This window comes from Falco rusticolus, chromosome 14 (genome assembly GCF_015220075.1).
Source record: "Falco rusticolus isolate bFalRus1 chromosome 14, bFalRus1.pri, whole genome shotgun sequence".
NCBI lineage: Eukaryota > Metazoa > Chordata > Aves > Falconiformes > Falconidae > Falco > Falco rusticolus.
Genome location: NC_051200.1, coordinates 9,737,457 through 9,763,191, shown reverse-complemented (window position 1 = coordinate 9,763,191; position 25,735 = coordinate 9,737,457). Strand labels below are relative to the sequence as shown.

The 25,735-nt window shown below is 40.5% G+C and overlaps 1 protein-coding gene across 2 annotated transcripts in view; it reads left to right on the top strand.

Annotated features, from left to right (window-relative positions):
* AFF2 (AF4/FMR2 family member 2) overlaps positions 1-25,735 on the top strand; it is a 351,298-nt gene that overhangs the window by 241,942 nt on the left and 83,621 nt on the right. For both annotated transcript variants that reach the window (XM_037408027.1, XM_037408026.1), the window contains exons 8-9: positions 6,911-6,962; positions 24,091-24,128. In XM_037408027.1, the coding sequence (XP_037263924.1) occupies positions 6,911-6,962; positions 24,091-24,128 (90 nt within the window). The remainder of the gene's footprint in view (positions 1-6,910; positions 6,963-24,090; positions 24,129-25,735) is intronic.

The following is a 25,735-nucleotide window of genomic DNA, read 5'->3' as shown; positions in this document are numbered from 1 at the left end:
CAGAGAAGTCTTATATACTACAAAAAATGAAAAACAAGTTTGGTATAAAGTCCATAGGGTAAAGCAGCATAGATTGTTTTGAACTGATGGCCTTATTTCCATGCAAGTTCAGGGGTAGGAAAGGTTGCCTCTCGGTGCTCCCTCCACGTAAGTATCGCTGCAAACAAGAGTGTGACAGGGGCTTCTTTGTAGCTCAGGATAGTAATGCACTAATTTTTTTTCACCTCAAAGACATTTATTTTATTCCTGCCTGTTCTGAATGTCTTATTAATTAACACAAGTGCAATTTGCTGTAACAGTCTAAGCTCTCTCTTTAATATTGAACAGAATAACTAGTTTTAGTGCATACTACTCCAATCTAAATCACACAAACCTCCATTTAAATTTGTCCTTTTGTATCAGTGGAAAGTTGAAACAGCAGGGAACTTTTGTCCCGGAGAACTTCTGCATCCTCTATATGCTTTCCATACTAGCCACTGCTTCTCCTTACCTGCGCTTGGCTGTGTCTTCTGTGTCACTAGGTAGTTTCATCCTTACTTCTACTTTTCAGTCGAATTTAATCAATACATCCTACCCCACTAATGGGACAGGACCATGGTTTTCCCATTGAGGTTGCAAGAACAACATTACAGATTTACAAAAGCAAATGGGCTAAACATTTTGAAAAGCAGCAATCTTATGAATGTATTTCCATTTTACCAGAGACAAACCTGACAAGAAACGAATGGCATGCCTGTATGTCTGGATAACACCATTGCCTGTCCTCTTTCCAGCAGAAGCAACACCTCTGTTTGCTGTCATATGACCCAGATGGGATATACATTTTGTACAAATGTGGTCTGACATGAGCGAGTTAACTTTCTGGGCAGCTCAGGATCAGGGAATTGCCAAGTATGCTCTTCACTGTCTGCTTGCAGCCCCTTCTTCCCTTTTCTCCATCCTTTTCATTCCCACAAGACTTTTTTCCATCCAAGTGGAGCTCCACTGCAGTGGCGAGTTGAACCCAGAGCAAATTAGAAGTGCAGAACCTCATCCTATTTAGGCTGCCTTTTAAGCACCTCCTCCTTGATGTCTCACCAAACCTATAACATCTTACTATAAACACAGTGTGCTCCCATCACAGCCCTACACAACCAGAACAGGAAGAAATGCATAACATTCTCAGAAGTTTATTAGCAATCCAGACCTTGTTAATTTGTAAAAAGCATTTAAATACATTATACTTGAAACAAACAAACAAAAAAAAAATGACGTTGAGCTGTGAAAATACTCCTTTAAGAAGTTCAGAGTCGTCTATAAAAGATCTGAAATTGAATTCTATCGTGATAGTGCTTTTTCAGGGAGGAGATTATCTCACATCTCCTAATCAAATCCTCCCTTGCTCATTCACAGGATCCCAAACCAGCAGATCTGGTGTGCCCAAAACACCTGCTGAACTCAAACAGTTGGGATAGGCTGCAAGTCCAATTTCACTGTGCATGCAGCTCAGCTTGGTGACACCCCAGTAAGTTTCAGCCCAGACCTCAGAGTTGAGTTGAGGTTCTGCTGCCTTTTCTCCTCCCAGCAGTGATGGCTGGGAAAACCTATTTCAGTGACCCCATCAAGTCCTAGGTCATCCTGCTCTGCAGCTTTGGCCTTTCACTATCCATGATTTCTCTGAAACAGTTAAAAAAACATGCCTAGACTTACATTTTAGCTGAGTAACTTACGCTGTAACAACTGTTGGAAGCAACTAGAGGGACTCTGTGACTCATTTGAGCTGAACATGGACAGGAAAAAGGTATAAAACAGTCTGTCCCACTGAGAAACAGAAGCCATGATGGGACTTGCATAATCTTTTGACATTGTCTGTTAAGAGAATAGATACAGAGGGGTTTCTGATTGTTTTAACTGATTAATTACCATGGCATAGTTTTTGAATTCTATTTTTGGAAAATGTGTGAGGAGTCAAAGAAGATAAAAATTTAGCTTGCTCTGCCAAAATCATAAAAAACTATTGTAAGAATAGCTCATTTTGAATTTGGTCCATCTCATCTTCTGAGGCCCAGCACAAGTTGAAGGCTCCTAAAAATAATATTTTGTTGTTACTATTTCTAGTAGACTCTTACAGAACTCATCCCTATAAAGCCCTCATTCACCCATTTGTCTAGCTATATTTGTAGTGTAGGAACAATTTGCTTTGGGAGCTGATTCATCCCTGGAGGAAGTGGGTATTGTAGTCAGTCAATGAGATTGCCCCTACTTACACTACAGATAAATGTGTTGCTTTGTCCTGACGTTTCTGCTTTGCAATAATTTCGCATTCCAAATTATAAACCTCTGAAAATTGTAGATTATAATAAATGTGCTGACACAGCTTCAACCATTAGAGTAAATGGCATTGCTCTAATAATGAAATAAAAAATCCTACTTAATCCCATTCTTTCCCTAAAGTGGTGTTTTGCATTAGCTATGGATGAAAAGACAAACAAGTACATGTATATTCAATAATAATGTCAGCTGGGTCAGAGAAGAATAGGAAATAAAATTAATTCATAACACCTCTGGAGAAAGCTTTCTGATACAGGCAGTTTTCTCTTTGATTTGCCCTCATTGACAGTATTCATTGTAACTTTAACATATCTGCCAAATTGGCCTTTATTAATAGCTGGCCTGATCTTCATAACAAATACACTCTGTAATCTGGAGTCTGTGTGTTTCTGAGGTTAACAATTACATAGAGCAGAATAGATCATATGCATATTTACAGGGATCTCTCACTCAAGAGGGCCTAATTTCATGTTCAACCCATCCAGCCAGTGTTAGAGAGAGCTGTAGATACAGAGCTCTTCTGTCTTGGGGCTTTGAAGCTGAAATGGGTTACGTCTCGAGATATGACAGGGAAATAGTCACCTTGGATTAAGGTTGCTGGCAATCTTAAAAAGCCCTTATTGGGCTTTGAGTGTTATCAGATGCTACTCGCTTATAAATGAGAGTTAATAGAAACATTAAACAGTACAAGCTACTGTGACCCATGTCTTCAGAATATTAAGCACATTTTAAAATTGTGGAAGACCATCTAGTCCTCTACTTTCTGTAAAATATTACCGCTTGTAACCAGTATCCTCTGGGAGCAGGTTATTTGAACTCTTCAGCATTCTACTTTCATTTGCACATACTGTGTATTTTTAATTTATTCCGTCACTTCTCTGGCTGCCATATATTTATTGTTGATACCGTATTCAGTTTCTCTTTAATTATTCCATCTGCCAGGAGAGTATGATGCATTTTAGAAGCTGTGTGGTTTGGTTGTTTAACGTTTGAGTTTTGTAGCTGAATGGGGTGACATATTCTTCATTTAGCAGAACAGGCTAAGAAGAATTATATACTCCAAGTGATAAGCTTGGAACTGCTAAAGAAATACCAAAATCCAATTTTTTTCCTCTCTCTAGTTGTCTAAACATCCATTAGTCTCCTGAAGGGAACTCATAAATCCTGCAAATTTAGTTTATCTGAAACCAACTCTAACAGTTGTCCTTCCTACTAATCATGTTTTATATCCATTTTATATTTTTCAATATTCAATAAACATGTCTAGCGCTTACTGTACTTGTTAGAAAGTGTCTGCAGTACAGGCTGTGTGAGGACAGTTATTAATCAGCCATTTCAGATGGCTGTTTGGTTAGTTTACTAAGAGTATTCATTTATCTTTTTTATGTTTTCTTCTTTGTTCTTTCCATTTATCCAATACGGAATTTCCTTTGTCCTTTTTGGTTTATTTCTACCAGGATATGTCAAATGGGAATTTAACGTGTAAGAAATGGAAAAAAAAAATAGATAGCTGGAAAGAAAAAAAAAACCACCACCCTTTGGGCTTCGTTCATGAAAAGATCCTTGCATTATGTCCTCTTAGATCTGCATTAAAAAAATAATAATAGAACGCTTTATGTAGCAGTGCTGCTTTAAAGCACTGGATAATTTACACATTAAAGTGAGATGTAGGTTTAAAAGGAGGAGTGTAGAATTGAATTAGAGTTAAGAGTCAGAATGATATAGTCTTGTATGAAGATGGTCTCGGTTTCCTGGGGGTATTGTCCTTCTGGTGTGTAATGAGACTTGCAGATAACAATCGGGGAACTGTGGATAGACTGAGGTACAGCAATACACTGAGAATGGCCCAGCAAGTAATGACACTGGGGAAACAAATGAAGGTGTCTGCTAGATAAACAACATTAAAAGTTCCTGTTTATCACCAAAGTCCAGGCCTCTAAAGGTTAATATTTCCTGACAAACTCTGTATTGGGTTTGTTTGGCAAGATTTTGGTTGTAGGGAGCTGCAGGGATGGCTCCTGTGAGAAGATGCCAGAAACTTCCCCCATGTCCGATAGAGCCAACGCTGCTGGCCAAGGCCGAGCCCGTCAGTGGTGGTGGTAGCGCCTCTGGGATAACGCATTCCACAAAGGGAAAAAACTGCAGCGCAACAGCAGCTGGAGAGAGGAGAGAGACTACGCAAGAGCAGCAGCCCTGCAGCCCCCCAGGCCAGGGCAGGAGGGGGCCGGGGGGGCTCCAGGCACTGAAGCAGAGATTCCCCGGGAGCCCATGGGGAGCCCCCGGCAGGGCAGGCTGTGCCCCCAGCCCGTGGTGCAGCCCCAGTGGGGCAGGCTGTGCCCCCAGCCCGTGGAGGCCCGTGGTGGAGCAGACCACCCCCAGCAACCCGGGCAGGACCACCCTGGGGCAGGGGGTGCCCGCAGGAGCCGTGACCCCCGGCAGTGGTGCTGGGGCAGCTCCTGGCAGGGCCTGTGGCCCCACGGGGAGCAGCCCAGGCTGGGGACCCCACGGGGACCCCCCTGAGGCCAGCTAGGCCTGAAGGGCTGAGCCCCACAGGGGGACCCACCTGGGACAGGGGAAGAGTGTGAGGAGTCCTCTCCCTGAGGAGGAAGGAGCAGCAGAAATAATGTCTGATGAACTGGTAGCAAACCCCATTCCCTGTCCCCCTGTGCTGCTCAAGGGGAGGTGGTAGAGAAACTGGGAGTAAAGTTAAGCCTGGGAGATAGGGAGGGGCTTGGGGGAAGGTGTTTTAAGATTTGGTTCTATTTCTTATTACCCTACTCTGATTTGATTGGCAATAAATTACACTAATTTCCCCAAGCTGAGTCTGTTTTGCCCGTGACAGTAATTCTTGATGATCTCCCTGTCCTTATCTCGACCCACAGGCCTTTGATTGTATTTTCTGCCCCCTGTCCAGCTGAGGCGGGGGTGTGATACAGCAGCTTTGGTGGGCACCTGGCATCCAGCCAAGGTCAACCCACCACAAATTCTTACTTTTAGAAGATTCTTTATCCATGCTACAGTCTTACTTTTATGGGTTCACATATTACAGGGAGGCATCTGCCGTTTATCAAGACATTAATGACTAGTGGTTATGTGTCCAGATACTTTGTAAACACTGAGCTGCCCGACAACAGAGGTCACTGAAAGACAGATGACTTACAAACTGGTTTAAAGATCTCCTTGCACTTTTTCCTTTTAAGAGCACGAGCATGGCTTCAAATCTTCTGGTATTTCCACCCTGGGATTATTGTCCCTTCTTTAAAATTCCTTATACCACAAGGCATCCATGATTTACCGGTAGTCTTCAAACAAAGGAAAAACCTCTTCCAAACAGAACATCCATTGATTGCTACAGTTCTTTAAAGGCTAACAATAAAAAATCATAGACTTCAGTCTCCATCAAGGCAGAAAGGAAACAGTAATTGCAATTTGCAAGCCTCCTGCCATGGGTGAAGGAGCTCAGGCTGGGAGAAAGGAAGCTCGGCAATTTTAGTGGCTGTCGCAGTGGATCTGGATGGGATGTGCCAATTCATTCATACATCATCTGTGATAAGAGAATGTGTCAAGGTTAAAAGATGGGTGTGAGTTAGAAGTGTGCCCAAAGGAATATCAGCTCTGAAGAGGACCACCTGATAAAAGCGTGAATATGTGGGAAGCTGTACAGGAGAGTATTTGGTGGCCGCTAGCCATGCCTCTCTAGATAGGCAGACCTCAAAAGAAGATACCTTTTCTGGAAAGATGTCACAGCAAATAATATGGTTTCATACCCCATGTGTTTTGCCATACCCAACTCTTGGCTTAAAAATAAAAATAGTAATATAAGATGAGGCATTATTCCACTCTTACATCTACCGAAGGAAAGGAAGGAGGCATTGGAACAGCCATGTCTTTTAGGAGTTTCCTCACCCTTTAACCAAAGGCAGGGAGCAGTTATGTGAGATTTCTTTCTATTTTGAAAAAATATATATGTAAAAATGGGGATATGAATTAGCAGATTCCTAGCTTGGAAAACATTTGCTCTGCCTTCAGATACTAGCAACTGTGAGGTCCCATCAAACCTCAAACAAGCTCCTCCTCCTCTTGCTATTCTCCACTCTCATTCTCAGTTTGATGAGACGGGGATTGGTACTGGCCTGAAAGAAGATCAGTGATGCCCTAGATCAATAATGAAACATGGAGGACTTTTTTTTTCAGTTTTTAACAGTCTCAGAGCTGAATTTCCCTTCCACCTTCTGATTTAGAAATACACTACTGATTTAGAAATAAAATAATTTATAAATAAATTTAGAAATTCAGAAAAATGTTATATATGGACAAATCACTGTGAGACAATGTGCAAATAAGAGGGCATGAAAGAGGAGCTGACTGCCAGACTTTATGATGGATGAGCCTGAAAGTCATTTGTTCTTACCTAGCATCACACAGAAGGACTAATGCAGACATATGTGGGGTATCCATCCGTTTACTTATCCCAGATCTGATTTTGCTGTTGTTGAATTGAAAGGGATTTTTTCCTCTGACTTTGCTGAAGGGGAAATTCAACCCATTGTATATAAAGTTACTTCATTAAATGTAATTCTCTGTTGTCTCTTTTTTTCAGAATGCTTGAGGATGATCTGAAACTCAGCAGTGATGAAGATGACAATGAACAGGTAAACACATCTGACCTAAGTGCATAGACCGTATAACCTGACAAAGTTCTTTCATCAGTTGAATGTGATTGCATGTTCATGTTGGTTTACTATATTTGCATCAAAAGCATTCTGGAATGCTGTAGAATCCATTAGCTTAAATCTTGCTTGCACATAGAATCTGTGTGGGAGGAAACTTACTCTCAGATAGGAATGCATTTTGTCAATTTTGATGAATTGACTTTGTGAAGTGGGTTAAACAAAACTAGAATATGACTTACTAGCCTTGGAATTAGAGACCACATATGGCATCACCCAGGAATACCTAATATGCTGTGAGTTTCTATCCTCCATTATACCAAACTATCTGTGGAACAGCCTCCACTTGTTTCACACTCAATTTCTGAAATTGATGACCTTTTTGGAAGTGGGTGTAAAATGACCACAACAGACCACCAACACAACCGCAGAGTTGGTTTGCACTTTGCAATTCATTTCTACAATTGCACTTAAGAAGACTGAGTCCATAAGCTTTGTTCCAGCCAGTGACTAACAGGCTGGGAGTCCATAGTCAGTAATCCAGTGATTCCCATTTGTGAAGTGAAAATCCTCGGTGTGCAGCTGTAAATCAATACTGGAAGTCTCTCAAACTATTTGGGATGTTAATTAAGAATAATTTTCTGAAAACTGTCTCATGTCATTCTTATCCTTCCCACTTTATAAATATTTATGGATAATGCTGGGAAACAGCTGGTGAAATTCATATTCTCAACATTCTTATCAGGACAAAAAAAGGACACTTTGGGTTAAATTCATCCTTCATGTTACTTTATATATGCAGTAGGCTCAAATGTTTAAACATTTGCAACACAGAGAAAGGTAATGCTATAATTCAGCATAAGATCATCTGTTCAGCCTGTGAAAGGTTAATTGTAAGTCGATCTTTCTTTCTTAATTATTTTTAAACCATCTAAATGTTCTCCTTCAACCTAACTATTCCATCCTTTAGTGTTATGTCAGAAAAGATGTGCCTTTTGGTATCAGCTGACCACTTATCATACAAGTCAATATTTTCTAGCACCAAGTTAGACTAGCATTCTCATCTGAAGCCAAAGGATTAAAAGCCTGTACCTGTGCAGTGCGCTGCTGTACAAACACGATGACTTATAAAACCGGGAGGTTTCCTGTGCTATTAGAAACTTGCCCAAATAGTCTTATAAACTAACACTGTGATACCAAGATACCCAAGATACAGAAATGGAAATATATTACCAGGTAGGAGTTACTTTTGTTATCCTATAGTAGTAGTTTTCTAGTGACTTAAGTAGAATTATTACCAATTTACACTGCTAAGATGTAATCATGTATCATTGCTGAATGAAGAAGCAAATACCTAGGCCAGTATTACTGACATCAAACGAAAAGCCCTCACTGACATGAATAGGTGTCATCTCTGATGTTATTCCCAAGCAGAAAAGACATTGTTATGCCTACACTGCTCAGTGGAGTACTGATAGCTCTCAAAACATCAGTGGTACCCAAAGGCAGCGTCACATGCATGAACAGTGTCACATTGGTTCCAGTTCGAGGGCTGAATCCTTATGTGGTGGTAATGTGCCTGAGCCGGAGGAAGCCTCAGACTGCACTGAAACTCTGTGTGACTTTCCAGTAGTACCATTCACAGCATAACCTGCAGGCAGACAAGAGAGCACAATAAGGATTGTTCATGTACTTTCTCAAAATGTTATAGTATACAGAAAATCTTTTTCCTTTTCATAGCATCATAGAATCTGTCAGGTTGCAAAAGACCTTTAAGATCATTGAGTCAAACATTAACCCAGCACTGCCAAGTCCGCCACTAAACCCTGTCCCTAAGAACCACATCTACATGTCTTTTAAGCACCTCCAGGGATGGTACTTCTGTAAGGAAGCTTGTTCCAATGCTTGAAGAAACTTTTCTTCCTATCCAATCTAAACCTCTTGTGGTGCAACTTAAGGCCATTTCCTCTTCTCCTGACACTTCTTACCTGGGAGAAGAGACCAGCACCTGCCTTGCTACAGCCTCCTTTCAAGTAGTTGTAGAGAGTGATAAGATCCTCTCTGAGTCTTCTTTTCTCCGGGCGAAACACCCCCAGTTCCTTCACCTGCCCCTGGCTTGTTCTGTAGACCCTTCACCAGCTTTGTTGCTCTCCTTTGGACACGCTCCAACACCTCAATGTCTTTCTGTAGTGAGGGGCCCAGAACTCAGCGCAGGATTCAAGGGGCGGCCTCACCAGGGCCCAGCACAGGGGGACGGGCACTGCCCTGGCCCTGCTGGCCACACTGCTCCTGACACCAGCCAGGCTGCTGCTGGCCCCCGTGGCCACCTGGGCACAGGGCTGGCTCCTGCCCAGCCGGCCCAGCCAGCCCCCCCAGCCCCTTTCCCGCCGGGCACCTTCCCAGCCCCCTGCCCCAGCCTGCAGCGCTGCCTGGGGCTGCTGTGCCCCACGGGCAGGGCCCGGCACGGAGCCGGGTTGAACCTCACACAGCCGGCCTGGGCCCCTCGCCCGGCCTGCCCAGACCCCCGGCAGGGCCTCCTGCCCCCCCGCAGGGCAGCACTGCCCCAGCCTGGTGTCCTCCGCAGACCGGCTGGGGGTGCGCTCGGTGCCCTCATCCAGGTCATCGATAAAGATATCAAACAGGGCCGGCCCCAGCGCTGAGCCCTGGGGACACCCCGTGTGCCCCCGCCAGCGGGATGTCACCCCATCCCCCACCACGCTCTGCCCGGCCGCCCAGCCAGCTCTTAGCCCAGCGCAGAGCACACCCGCCCCGGCCACGGGCAGCCGGTGTCTCTGGGAGATGCTGTGGGAGACGGTGCCAAAGGCTTCGCTAAGGCCCAGGCAGACACCAGCCACAGCCTTTCCCTCAGCCACTAGGCAGGTCACCTTGTCACACAAGGAGATGTGGTTCGTCAGGCAGGACCTGCCTTCCATAACCCCACGCTGGCTGGGCCTGAGCCCCCATTGTCCTGCACGTGCCGTGTGACGGCACTCAGGATGATCTGCTCCAGAACCTTCCCCAGCACCGAGGTCACGCTGACAGGCCTGTAGTTCCCCGGATCCTCCTCCCCACCCTTCTGGTAGGTGGGTGCCACATTTGCTGACTTCCAGTCAGCTGGGACCTTCCCGGTTGGCCAGGGCTGCTGGTTGATGGAGAGTGGCTCGGTGAGCACTTCCACCAGCTCCACCTGTACCCTTTTGGCAGTGTGAACTTCATCTCATTCTAAGTGATTAGAATTTATTCAAATCTCCTAAACTCTCCCAAATACCTTCTTAAGAAACAGATTATGGTCTGTATCTTTAGGGATTCTAAGCATGAACACTTCCAATCACATAAAAAAATAAATTAACTGGCTGGATGGGAAGTACACTGAGCATATTTCTTAAATGCCCTGCATTTCAATGGAAACCACCTTTTCTATGTACCCCACATAAGTATGGTTGAATCTCCTATTTGTATTACAAATAGAGGGTTATAGACAAACTTATACACATTACAGGAAAGAATCCTGCAGCTTTTTAGGTTAGCTTTTCTTATGCATGCAACTGAATGCATGACTATGCGTCTGTCCTGAGTTTTGTCACACATTGCATCCCAGACTAAGACCTTGAAAAGCTGAGTAGCATAGCTCTGCTGCATCACTTCCGCATTACACTGGCAGTGCTTTCACCCTTTAGCAGCTTCTGCCATATCTCTTTAAAGAGAGCGTATTGGAAGCAGAAGGAAAAGTTGATCTGGCCCACTGGTCAGAGACATAATCATCAACAACGTAACTGCAATGGTTTTTGACTGCAAAGTATTTTTTTCAAGAGGTATATAAAATATTCATTCATGAGGGACAGATCAAGGCAATTAGAATATGTGAATTTTACAGTTTTGAATGTTCAGCTGTGAAGCGCAAGGTTTGAATTTTTTTTTTATTTTTTGTTCTTTTAACATAAAGTTTTTGCAGTCAAATGGCCATTGTAATTCAGCTGTACACATGTGTGCATTCTGACAGGGAGATAAAAGATTAAAACTCTCAGCTCAAAACCATTCTAACAGTATATGCAACATTTCTGTGAGGAAATGGAATAATTTTCTTTACAATCTTTCTGTTATTTTTTTTTTTACTATAGGCTTTTACAATATGAAGCATGAGCTAGCATTTAATCATTTTTATTAATAGAAACACAGTATGTAAAAAACAAGTTGTTGGTTTTTTTGGGTTTTTTTCTGCTCATATTTCAAGGAAATTGAAACTCTTTGAGAATGATGGTCGGTAGGGAGCCCTAGGATTTGTCCTTTAGGAATTGGTAGGGACCCTTCAATCTTTACACAGCAGGGGCGGTAGTGACACTGATCCATAAATGCACCTTGATCTCAACTTTTAGTGAATGTCTATAGTATGTGGAAAGAGTTTGATCTATCAGCCTGTCTTCTGAGACTACCAGTAGTCCATTTGTCATGGTGGAAGATTGTTAGAAGTTTGTCTGCAAGAAACAAAGCTCTTCTGTCTTACTGTCTCACTCCTCTGAATGAGCACACGTTTCTGATCAGTATTGCATTTATTTAAGGGTCCATGGATCTCGTGCTCTTTTAGGTGTTAAACATCTCCTTCCTTTTCTCCCCGCTGCTGAGGAGAAACACAATACACATGATAGCTCTAGTCAGTCATATAATTAATTAAGAAGTTATGCCTGTTTTCTGGTTAAGATGAAAGCTACCAGGTTGAAGTCAATGAAAGGTATTTATTATTAGGTAGTATTAGCAAGGCTGTTACTGAATATGCTGCCTACTTTTAACATTTGCTTTTCAAACAGGATTTTTAATAACTGGAAATTGTATCTAAGAGTTATAAACCTGATCCAGTGAACCCTCCTTAATGTGTTAGGTCTTTTTTGGTTAAAGCATGCATGTATATGGCCTACCAATGTATCGCCAAGAAGATTCCTGAAAGGAGGCTATACACTTTGATTTCATCCCAGAGGGCGTAAGAGGCTTCAACAAGTGAGAGCTGACTAGAAATCCAAACTACTAGTGCCAAACAGCTGCAAATTGCATGGAAACCTTGTGGTTCCCCTATCCTTTTAGACTTCTGGCAATTGTGAGCTTGATACAGAAGTCAAGTGAATTTCTTTGGGCTGTGACATGTAGGAGGTCCAGTAAGATGTTCGTTGCAGGTCCCTTCAGACTTCAGATCTGTAAAGTTTTGGACCATACCAATCATGGCAATAGAGCATGAGGCAGCTTACAAGTCACTCCACCCCAACTGTAAACTCCCATCATCACTTTTGGGGACTCACTTAGAGAGACGGCAGTTACCGCCTGCATCTAACACATGTGAACACACCCCACAGTATCATCAGTGTAGACACTTTGGAACTGGCCACATGCTTCGTCCCATAGACAAAATGCTGATTCTTATGTCTCATTGTGGGTGATTTGGGATTAAAGGCACACAAAAAACAACAGGTTAGATCTGGAATCAATTTTCATTTACAGCTGAGAAGCAGTTATTGATGCTGTGCTCACAGTTCAATAAAAGATCCAAAGATATAGACCTTGTGTTTCTCTTTCAATATAAGCAGCATAATCAGTGTCAAATGTTTTTACAAAGAAAATTGTATTGACAGTTTTATTAAAATTGCTGTCTTTAAAGTTTTGTTATCCACAATTTGACCTACTTGAATGGTTTTTAATATGCACACTGACCAACCCAATAGATTTTTATGTCTCATATTTACAATACCAGGTTCACATCTGTTTCATGTATTATTTGAGAGGTATTGTTACATTTGAGCATTGCCTGGATTTTAAACTCTTCTAGTATTGTCACCAAGAGGAATGTTGGCATATGCATCAATATTGCATTCAGAAGTCTTACTGCACAATATTTTTAGATTGCCTACGAGTGATACAGTCAAGGCAGATGACAGACATATTATTAGTAAAACCATTAGATGACAAGGCATTTCAGAGATGCTAATGTTAACACTCCTCTGTGAGGAAGGACAGAGCTTTTAAACGGCTTTATTACTCTGTTAAAAAAATACATCAGAAATTAGGAAGAGTAGTGAAGATTTTTAATTAGTAGCTGGGTTCAGCTAAAAGAGCTTAGATAAAACACAGGTTAGTATTTTTGTTCTTTAAAGCACCTCTGTATAATTCAAATTAGCTTTGAGCTCAAAGGCATCCAAATGAGTTGTGCCTGGATACAGTATTTTAAGTAGCTGTGGTGTACCCAATTTTCTTTAACCAGCTCCTCTTTGTTCTTCTGCCTAAGGAATAGTCCTGTTAACCTTTGAAATGCGTACTTAATTTAAAGAACATTGCTAGTGTTCTGTGTGGTTTTGAACCCAAGAAACTTTGATAGTAGTTACAGACCTGCTCCATTTTCAGTATTTTATGTGTATAGTGGTTTTGGCAGAACAAATCAATAAGATGTTTTTCTTTTCAGTTTGTTTTTTATCCCCTCCTTCCCTTAATGATTGCCACTGCAATTGCCCCTTCTCTGATAACCATACAAACACAAGACATGCATATAATCCATGGCCCTACTCTATCATTTGTATTTTACATAAACAGGAATCTTGTTTGCTAGGTTAGATTAGGTAATTACATACAAAATGTTTGACTTTGTAGCTGAGTCTGAAAAGGTGATCAGCCATAGGCTGAGCTTTGAATTCTTCTAAGGCACACCGAGCTTTCAAAGCACTTACTCAAGTTAAATTTTTTTAAAGTTTATGAAACTCTCAGATACAATATGTTTTCATCATATCATGTAAACACTTTTTAAAGTGGAACAGGGACCACTTCCCTTGGAACAACACATATCCTTTCCTGTTGTAATTTTCCCCTTTTTTTAGCTGGATCCTGAACAAGATGTTTACCTCCGCAAGGTTTCTCTACATTTCCATTTACTTTGTTATCAGCAGAAAGGCTGAAGAACAGCTCTTCAGTAATGACATCAATACTGCACACACAGTGAGAGAGGTCATCTTGTCAAAGCTATAGAAAAATCAGATGGATTAGGATGAAACTAGGTGCAAAATAACTTTGATAGAGTCTTTTAATGTAAACAGTTTATCTGTCATTGGGTTTCATTGAAATCCCAGAGTGAGGCAGCATCAGTGTAGCCACAGCAGCATGTGTTTTGATAAAGAACCCACATTCCAGTGTTTAAGATCTACAGTTATGTTTTATAATTGTGGGGAAATGTTTTCATTAAGCCATTAATGAAAACAGAAGCTATTAGGATAATACAGTCATTCTCCAACCTTGTCAGTCTATAACCATGAAAAATCATTCTGTGAAGATATGTCTCTTCTTGCAACCTCAGTCCATTTTAATTGATATTCAAATTATTTTATTCTGCACAACACTAGTTGAAACAAGCATATATCATCAACTGTGTAAAATTAATATTCCAGCTTCCGTTAGACAAATCTTTGGTAATAAGAGATTTGATGGCTGACATGTCTAAGGTCATAATTCACATGGTAATGATGTAGGTTTGTATCATATATTTACTTATTATCAGCAGAAGCTTTCAGTAACCACTCAGGTCTGAGCTGAGCTTACTGCAGTTATGAGTGAAAAACATGGCATACCACTAAAATACAGTGTTATCAAAAGCTTTTAACTTATTCACATTCACGGAATCTCATGTAATTGTTTCTGCACATGTTGTTATTGTGGAGGTCATCCATCAGTGAGGAAGGGGATTAATACAACTCTCAGGACAAATGGTTGCTATATAATGCACAGTACTACAGATCAGCAATAATCGGGTTGTCCCTGCGGTTTGCAGCCTTGTTCTTACTTGGGCTCTGGGGCTACAGCTGCCTGGACCAGCACAGGAGCTGGAGGAGCCCCATCCCTCCCACTGACTTGCCTTTTCCTTGAGTTGCTTAATATGCACTGGTAGCTCAGTGTCTCAAAGACCCTCTGCTGCAGTCAACAAAATAATACAGGAAAAGAAAATACTGGCAAGCAGGCAGGCAGCCCTTACAAAGGGGGAATGAAATGCCTTAGCTGAAAAGATGAATAAATATAGCTGCAAGAAGTCCTCATTTCCCCACGAGTAAGCAAGCACTTCAGGTAGCCCCTCAGCGCTCCTTAAACAGGTGCTTCCAGGTGCTTCTCTTGGGTTTAGTTTCTTATGCCACCAGCCTGAAGCAGCCAAGCTCTGTCAGCCATACCATAAGACGTCATTCACCTGAAGGAGAAGCGTTAGAAAGACCTGATGCCTCCATCACTAATGAAGTAGCAGTGGAAAGGCTGGTTGTTCCTCAGTACAGCCATAAGGACCAGATGCTGGAGATCTGTCAGCCTATTTGGGGTCGGAGGGAGGGGGGAGTTGCAGCTTTGAGTCCACAGGCTGGGTCATGCACTCTGTGTGTGTGCATGCTGGTGCACACATCATTTTGTAAAGGAGTCTTTATTATAAGCACGGAGGAAAAATATATTTCCCCAGGGCCTCTTACTATGTATGCCACTTATGCAAAAGCCCTGTATTGTTTTGGCAGCAAACAGAGGTAGCAGCAGGTGAGATAATTGATTGATACCAGCGTTGTTGCTGTTAAGAGAAAAGCCAGACTTGACCATACTGTCCTATAAAAATAAATCTGAAGTCTGTGATATCTGCAGGCCATCTCAGTGCTCAACAGTCACTAATCTGACCACATAGGAAACATTTATCTCCCTTTTCTCCTCAAAAAGGGAGTGTGATTTTTATCATGAATGCCTTGTGAAGCATTTTGGTAAAGAAAGTGTCTGGCTTTCTTATGCTGGCCATCTGCAGCGCCGCTCTTTTGTAGAAGCCCAAGCAACTGTCTGTGAACTTGAAAATCTAAATTCTTGGGAGTTTTTTACACTTGTGGAGGATAGTGCTAGCGCTGGCTTTGAGACTGGGGGCGTTGCAGAAGTCTGAAGGAGGGCCTCATAAGTGGCCAGAACAAGCGTAAAGTAGGTGATGAAAAGGACATGATAAATCCAGTAATTAGCTTCTGTCAGCCAGAATAAGGGGGGAAGAAGTGAAAGTTGATCTCCCCTGGAGGCATTCCAGAAGGAGAACAGTAATGAGAGCTAAACACCTTAATTTTTCTTAGGATGAATTAATCTGCCACTGCAAGGTTTGCTGGGGTTGAAGGTGCTCCATTCTGTGCCAGCAGGGTGAATCTTCCCAGAACAGACCTTCTGCCTGCTGGTAGGGACAGGTCAGGACCACAGTGTGACAGTGCAATTGATTTGGGCAGGGTGCTCTCACAGAGAGCATGCCTGCTTTACAAAATTACCAATTCCATGGCAATACTATTAAGTATAATTTTTGGAGCTGTTCAATTTAGTAATTGGCTAAGTCATCTGAGCAATGTACTAAACCAGACCAAGGTCAGCAAAGAGTTATTTCATGTGTTTGCCTCTGTTACCTCTGCTGCCTGTTTGTAATAGATTTAACATTTAGTGTAGATGTAGCGTTCAGTATAAATTAAAATCCTTAAAGTCTTTAGTCCTGTGCTGGAAATTAATGGGTGGTGTTAACAATAGCAACATCAGTTCACATCTTCCCAGCACTGCCACTGCTGGTACTCTTTGACTCTGCCCTTTTGCTTCTCAAGTCTAGGCCACTGTTCAATGATTTAGAGTAGGGAAGAAACTAAGGACAGGTCGAACTCATGAAGGAATGAGATGAAGGCCTTTGCCACAACAGAAAATCTAAGGGCATAAACTGCAAATGAGCAGCAGTACAAGGGGCTGCTTCTGAGATATCTCCCTGTACTCCTTTCCATTTCGACACAGCAAGTTATAATGCGTGAACATTGCAAAAGTAACAATCAGACATTGCAGGCTAAAGCTACACATCATTATAAGACCTAAAATACCAGCACTGTTCAGGTAACTTTCAGGGATGGAGATACAAAGAATTGTTCTTTGTCTGTTTGAACTCAGAAACAGAGGAGTGCACAGGCTTGGAGACTGCCTGCAGCTGCGCAATGAGGTCACAAAATATTCTTTGAATCTAGCCTTTTGCTGCTTATTTCTTGAAGGAAGTTTAGAGAGACTTTTTGTTTTTCTTACAAATCTTTCCAGACCTTTACTCTGTTTCTTTTGCCTCCTCAATATTTTTAATCGTGTCATTAACATGTTGAAATGCAGCTATGGAGTAAACCAAACAAGGAATAGATTTTTTTTTTTATTTATTTGCCATCTGGAGCATTGAACCAAACACATGTATTAAAAAAAAGTGTGAGTAAATAAGACAATGGCAAATACTGAGTTTTATTCCTAGCTAGATGTTTATATTTTTACAGTAGGATTATCATCCACTAAGCCTAGGTCATTTGCAATGACTTTGTAACAAATTGTTTGCTAGGAAATTATGTTTCAAGTGAGAATTTCAATTTAATATTTTTATTTCTGAAACATGGACAATTCAGTACAATTTTCCCAACTTTTTTCTGTCACCAGGGCTGTATATTTTTTTTCCAGATAAAACAGTTCTCATTAAAAATCAAGCCTAACTCTAGCCAGGAGTTCTTTTTTCTGCCATAGAACTTGGCAATGACCAAGTCAGTTAGTATTATCAGAGCATTTAAATCTACTAGGCTTCATGAGACATTGATTAGCATTTGTAAAGCAACTTGACAGTGTTTTGTAGGACTACCAAAGTAAATCAGTAGAATTTGTAATGTCATCTTACAATTTCTGCTGTGTTGGACAGAGGAGTCAAAATTAATACAGTTAGAAACTTCCCATCAAAAGCATTTTTGAAAGAATCCAGCTTATATCAAAATACTTGGGGAACTAGGCACTGTTTCAAGCCTCTTCTGTCAAGGTACATTGGTACTGAAGTTCTAAAATGAGCATACGTGTTATGTGAGTAAACTCTGAAGTCCATTCACTGACAGGTTGTTTTGTAAAGTTCAGCAAAGACTGAAGCCTGTGTGACAAAAGCAACAACAACCATACTACCCACACTAGCTGATTTAAAACCAGCTCAGCTGCGTATACACAAGCAACAAGTGCTCCTCAGAGTGAAGTACACACTGAGTGTGTGCAGCTCTTTTCTCCATTTTTTAAACAAATATGGAATAGTCCTTCAAGAATGGGAAGTGGCCACATTTTTCACTGCACACTTCCTTAGTTTGATTTCCACCATTGGCCTGATGGAAACGTAGGAATTTGTGAAAAAGTGCTGACAGAAGCCCAAATATATCGGTGTTGTTGCTTAGATAAAGCCAGTTCACTTACATCAAGGGTGAAGGTGACTCCTGGTCCACAGAAAGACTGTTTTAGATCTGGTCACCTAAACTCTGGTTTTCATTTTACCCAGCCTCCACTGCCCCAATTGAAATTAAATTTCCAGTATTTTAAGTATTCTTGAACATCTCTGAAGCCATGAAGGTTATTGCATTGCTCAAAGCAATGATGAGAAGCTCTCTGTGGTTCATACACAGTGAGAGTTCAATGAACCATTCTGATTTGTACATAACACATGCTTGGTGACTTGATATTTCAAAAAAATTATTTTAACAGATCCATCTCACATCTTTGGCTTCTGAAGGAAAAATACTAATTTTTTAAAAATACATGACGAGGCGAGCATATTCTCTATTGGTTTTTGGTCCTAGATATAGTAACATCGGGCTTTTTGTCCTCGAGGTGAGACTGACCCGGAACATCACACACAGAATCTCAAATACAAGGTTGCCAACTTCACGTCAAAGGCAATTAGCAAGAAAGAAATACAATATCCTCTGTTGACATTAGGGGACAGGTAGAGGAGAGTGTAACCAATGAAGTAAAGAAGAAAAAAAAATAATGGAACACAACACATATTTGTGCATGTATCATCACATGCTAATCCTTCAGCCCTCGGGTTTGGGCTTTCTAACTCCTAGCACAGTTCTGGGTGGTTTGTTTGCTGCACACTGTGTTCTTCTCCTGCAGAGGAAGTGTAGTTAGCATGAACTGTATCATTACAGAATCAGAGCACAATAGAGTACAGTAAGTAAGTAGTAGTTTTCAGTTCGTTACTTAGGATCGTAGGTAAGGCATTCTGTATAAATAAGATCATGGTAAAACAAAGATAGATATATAGATATGTATATATAACTATGTATATAACTCAACTAACAGGGAAAGTTTCTTTGGTTTTTTTGGATTGGGTCTCCAAGAAGTCTCTTGTATAACCTACAGGACAGGAGAATGGCATGGTGGGTTGTAAACTTCTTTGTCTTGAGTTGCTTAGCTATTCACCCAAGCATACATTGCTGGTTAGAAACTGGGAGATTAACCTGTTAGATTTGCAGCAGTTTATGCAGGAACTTAAAGCATGAGGCCTTCCTTCTTCTGCCAACATGTTTGAGTGCATGAAATGCCATCTGTCTCACCCTAAAAAACGTTATGAGGCTCATCAATTGCTGCCGTAGGATCAGTGCTTCTGAATCAAGAAGGTGAGGAGGGATTCTTAAAAAATACTTTTTGTCTAATCTCATTTTCTTGAAATCAAATACTTTTCCCTGAAAATCCAGGATTTTCAGTTATGCAGTGTAAAATATGTATTTTCTTTGAATAACAGATGCTTCCCCTGTAACACTTGACCAAAAATCTAATTTGCCTTCTGCAGATACCAGTTATTTTACTTTGGTATTTTTGAGCCAGCCTCTTGTCAGTTCTCCTCAAGTCTTCGTGATACAGGAAAGTTGTACTGACTGCAGTACTGTTTCTGGTTCTTTCTATCCAAAAGCCAGTGTGGTAACTGATACTATGAAGAAAAGCACCTTTTTTCACATTTTGAGATCCTTGTGCACAATCTGGAAGTAGTTTGTGTTTATTCCCATATTTAATCTTTTGTGTAATATTGAAATACCTGCTAACAAAATAAGTTGATAGGTATATCCATGCTGTAGATCAAGTAAAGCACAGTGCAGGTGGTTCTTGAACTAAAGCTAAAACAACTAGCACCAAAGTCAGTTGTAATACAACGTAAGAGGTAGGAGTCATTCACAGTTATAAAAGTCATGGGAAAATGTCCCTGGGCAAATACTTTCTGATGGATGTTCCTCTGTATCTTACTGCTTTTCATGTATTCTTCATCTTCTTCCTTCTTATTCAATGCTAGAGTCAGCTGTTGAAAAAAGGTCTTAGAGAGCAGAGGCACAGTTATGGAAAGGCCATAACTGGGAAAAAAAAAAAAAAAAAAAAAACCACCAAAAAAACCAAACACCAAAAAAAACCACCAACACCAGAAGGAAATTACAAATTAAAGTGTAATGATTGTCTGGTTCACTCTGGCTTCCATTTTCTAATCATCCTAAATTATTTTAATGCAAGTTTTCAAGCTCAAAATTAGCAAAGATCCCATGTTGTAATTCTCTTAACACCCATTGAATGTTACATTATACCAGTCCAGTTTCATTCCAATCTTTCACAGCAGCATCTCCCACTCAGGGCATATGTATCAAAGTTTAGGGACCTCCTACCTGCTCTATTTCTATATACTACTTCTAATACGTGAAGTTTAGGAATCGTGGAGTTAAAACCAGTTTCTTATGTGTGAAGGCCTAGGAATACATAATGAAAAAATAACTCTTAAAACATGTTTGTCTTTGAAATATCTTAAATTAATAATCAAAAGCTGGCATTGAGTCTAAAGCAAATCAAACAGTCATGAAGATGAGAAACAGGAATTATTCACTGAGTAGCGAGACTGATGGAGGCTCAATGAGATCATTTTGTTCAAAGATTAAAGGCGATGAACACTGAAATAGTTGAGGAGGATGGCTCTGAACACATCTAACTAGAGCTGCTAAATTCAGTAATGATCAAAAGTTAATTATCAAAGCAGAGAGAACTACTCAACACAGACAATTTGAGTCAATAGCTAAGCAGCCCTGAAAAAAAAGTAATTTGGAAGAAGTATTTTCCTATAATGACGTTATATAAAAGACGTACATTTCAAAGAAACCTGCCTAAAACAAGATTGCATTCTTCCTGATCAGAGAAAAATAATTAGCTCTAATTGACAGACCTGCTGCACACCAAGTATTTTCAAACAATATGTTTCTGCATCAAAGCTTAATGTGTAGAGTTACTCAATGTCACTTTGATTTTGCCTTCCCTTATCTTCTGCCACTGGGCATGCTCATGATATCGCAACAAATCCGCTTTGAAAAATGAATGAGCAACACCTACAAGACAAATAAAAGCAGAAGACCAGATCCTGCATCTCTTTCTCAGACGGAATGACTGACATATATTCTGTGCTGTGTTTAACATCACCATGGTCCCACTCAGAGGCAAACTGAATCATTTGTAATAGGAAATGACCAGTTGCTTGATCATCCAACATTAAACTAGGCTGTCATGTAGATTAACCTGAGCATTTGCAATATCTTTTTTTAAAACTCTATGAGTTGGCATGTGTGTGAAGGACACTGTCTCTCCAGCACGTAGCTTTTCTTAAAGAGTTAGGGAAGTGCCTCCCTGTGGTAACAAAAGGAAAAAAAATGTGGGAGTTTTCCATGTAAAAATCCAAGGAAAAAAATGTGCTAGAATGTTCATGGTCCAAGAAAATAAACTATATCTATCTATAATTCTTTCTCCCTAAAGCTATCACGTTTTTTTTCAGGGTAAACAGTTGCCATCAATGTAGCTAAGTAGTCAAAAATCAAACATTCAGTTTATGCTCTGCTCTTTTAATATCTATGACTTTGACATTGCCAGTTCTCACTCCCTGAAATATCTTCATCTTCTTTAATCTTTCATGTAAACATTTTAGCTCACACCATCATGCACATGCTCTCCAGAATATCTTCCGCTTACTTTGTATTAGAATTGACTGCATTATTATTATTTACTTGTGATCCTAGACAATCTCTGCTCTTCTATTTTCTTTTTTTATCTGTATTTTGTTACCATTTTTTTTGCATAGTGATTTTCTAAAAATTCAGAGGAAAAAAAACCTGATTCAGATGCAAGTTTCACATGCTTGAACTCATAATTATTATACTCCAGCTATTTGGTATATAGAAGGGTCAAGCAAAATATCACTGGATAGTCAAAAAACACGTCTGCCATTGTGGAAGGCTGTTTATGAGCTTTAAAAATACCGTAGTTCTCTGCAGGATGGGACTGAAACTTGGCATTTAGTGGGAGGCTTGGGAAACCGAAGTGCCATTTTTGATGGTGTTTTAATCCATTTAAAATAAAGCGTTTTTGTGTTGTTACATGTAATTTATTACTCAGAAAGATTTCTTAATAACATGCTTCTGACTGCACGTACATGTGGCAACAGAAAGAGGGAGATTTGGGAGAGTATCACTGGAAAGAGGCACGACTCACATTATCTCATTAATGAGGCAGGGACCCCATTTCATCATAAGCTTGTTTGAGAGGACATAATTAGGTTTGGGTCTGTAACACTTGTGCAATCTTAAGTTTAGCATTTCCTGAGGTTTAAGTGTTTTATTTAGCCATCCTACTGTACAATTAATATAATTGTTTCCTATCATGCTTTCATTGATTTATTCTTGAGATGGAAAACATAATCCAAATGAAACATTTTTCCTCAGACACTGGGAACCAGCCCAGAAGACTGGTGTTGCCCCATTCCAGCTCTCACAAGCTCTAATTCTTTCTCCAGATTTTAAACTCATTATTAGGGATTTCCATGGATTTAAACACAGATTTTGTGTTTCCTATGATTGGAGGTAAAAGCACCAAAACAGCAGGTATTTTGAAAAACTAACCCCATTGTAAAGCCCATGGGAAAACACATTCCAGCAACATTTGGAACCCAGTTGTGTAGGTACCAGAGATTTTGAAAGTTAGTCAGATTTCATAAAAGATTTAACATCTCAAGGGCTTGTGTGGGCATTTTTCAGGACCACTAGTATTAGCAGTTCCTATGTGAGAACCATTTTATTCCCATCCCTAAGCATAACAGAGGTTAAAGGTCCTCAGCAAACCCTTCAGTTTTGGTAAGCTTTATAAAAATATCTCTGAAGGTAATTAAGCACTAAAACTTTCCTTACTATAATAGGTTTATGGATCCGTTGTCTTAATTCTGTCTTTCACTGCTATCAGTGCTTGTAATCTCTCTAACCATTTGACCGCTTTCCACATTTAAATCTATTACAGTCTGGTTCTGCAAACACTAGGAGGAATTCTCTGAAAAGATACAACAACAGTGGTTTATCTGAAGGTGATATTTCAAGCCCTCTTGCATTAAAACGTTATTTACCTATTCCAAAAAAAATCAGAGGAGGGATGCAAGGTTGTCTTAGATTACATAATTACACCACAGAAGCATTTAAAAAAAAACTCTCCTCTGAGATCTCGAGCAGCTTAACCAGTGTGATAGACTGGTGTGGCTCTGCCATCAGTGCCCCCAGCTGTGTTGCTTAGCAACATTTTAATTCAAGAAGAATCGAAGGAGATGAAATCCCCGTGGAGAGGGAAACAGAAATAAGAGGGCTGTTGACAGATGATCTGAGTTGTTTCTTCTAATATACTGTGAAGATCACTGGCTCTTTTCATGAATGATAAATGGACTGTACACAGATCAATGGGTTCAGCAATAAACTGGAACCAGACTCCATGTCTGAGGTGGTGCAGGCCGAGAGGCCCAAAGATTTACTCATTTAGATGATTTGGAGTGTGTTTTCTCAAAGGTTTCACAAGAGGAAATTGATCTGAACATTTGGTCATCCTTTTTTGTTGCTGGTGAATAAAAACTGTTTTGGAAACGGAGTCCGTTCTTCCCTTTATTTTTTCCTGTTGTTGTTCTGGTTCCAGCTATGGACAGATAGCTTGTGACAGAGGGGGCCAGACCTCGGCGCAGGAAATGAAGTAATCACCCCGAACAAGTGGTTCTGAAACACTCATGGCCATTAAAAATAAACAAGCCACACTGATACCACTAACTGGGGCAGAAGTATTTCAAACCTGTAGCGCTGTCTCTCTGAAAGGGTCCAGCTCCTGCATCCCTCCACCCGGGTGGTGGCAGGCTGCCTGGCTGTGCAGCTTCTGAAGAGCATCTGCAAGTTGATGTTTTCCTGGGGCTTGGCTGTGCTTTGGTGTGTTGCTTAACTGTTTGTTTCCCCCACCCCTCTTCTGTTTACAGGCTGCTGAAAAGACAAAACTGAGAAACATTCCTGTAAAGTAAGTTATTTTTATATCTGTTTGAAAATGCAAGTTTAACAAGGTGGTTGTATACAATCACTAAAAAGACTAGGACATTAAGAAGGGTGATGAAAGAGATAATAGGATTCAAGTTGCCCCTAATTGTAGCTATAAAAAGGTCAGTATCACTAAGGAAAGCTTTCGATTTCTCATATGTCCCTAATGATTGCACTCCCCAAGTTTCATCCAGTTTCCATAAATTAATGTGTTGTCTATGAATAGCTGCCAAATAATATCGAATCATACTCAATATGTAGTGCTCCTAGCCTTGGGGAGGTTTGTACATGCTAAAAAGATTATGATTTTTAATTGCAATCCTTGAGAAGGTCTGACAGGGGGGAAATAACTAAGAATGTGCCAAATGATTTCTAGACACATGGGAATATTTTGCACCTATGTATCAAGGCTTTGCCATCCTGTTGATTAAGAGCTCTCTCACTCTGTATGTGTGTCTCTCTCACACCATACACACACGTATGTTTCTGTTCTTTAGAGTAGGGCTCTGTGAAGGATGAGCAAGCTACCAGGGAGCAATTTCCAGGGCATTTTATGAGAAGTTCTTAAATCTTAGGGCACTAGCAGCAACACTCAACCATATATCATGGAATTAAGAAAGTTGCTGTATAGATGTCCTGGCTCTTTGAGAAAAGGCATTTTCAGTTAAAGCTACCAGCAATTAGTGATTCTGTTTAAATAATGAGTACTCCAGTCTTAATGGGCTCTTATGTACCGATAAAACACATATTTTTAGCTTCAGTCGGTGATCACTGCAGTTTAACTAAGTCCCGGTAACTGTATATTCCTGTTATAGACAGAGGAAATGTTCTTATTTTTATAGTAGTTTGCTGATCATGCTGGCTGTTGGACTGGAATGGTTTTGTATTTGTAAGAACATGCACTGAAAGGACTCACAAATCATTAATCATTGTGGTTTAGCACACTACAAAAGAGTACAGTTCTACTTCTCACTTGGCTTCCATCATGTATAGTTATTTACCCGTTATAAAGTGAACACAAAATGTGTATGAACCTCCTTGGAGTGATTATGCAAGAGGCAAGACAGTCATAAATCACTCTCTCTATGTTTCGTTCAATCTGATAAAAATTAGAAATAGGATCCAGCAGGGATCTGATAGCACATGAAACTTCTAATAAGACAAGGGACCTTTCTTGCCTATAGAGCTAGTTCAAAATCAGCGGAAGCTGAATTAAAGTCTTTGTTAGCTGGTGGTTGTTTACTAGAGATTGTGAAATAAGCTGTGTTTTGACCTCACATTCTAGAGGATTCAGGAGTTGCAAGGTGATAAGAGTCCACTGGAACAACTCCAAAATAATTATTTAGCATTCATTCACCTTTTTTTAATATTTTGAGTCAAATCCTCAGGAATGGCTCAACTGAATTGAGTTTTCACACATATAATAGAGATATTGAGCCTTTCAGTCATTAAACTGCATATGTGACACTGATGCCCAATTAATCCACCAGAAAGATTTGAGAGTGGGGGGAAAGGGTGATTTAGGCTAGATCATTCCTTTATGGGACTTAAGTGTAGCATGTTGGAATGGAAGACAGCCAGATGGACAGT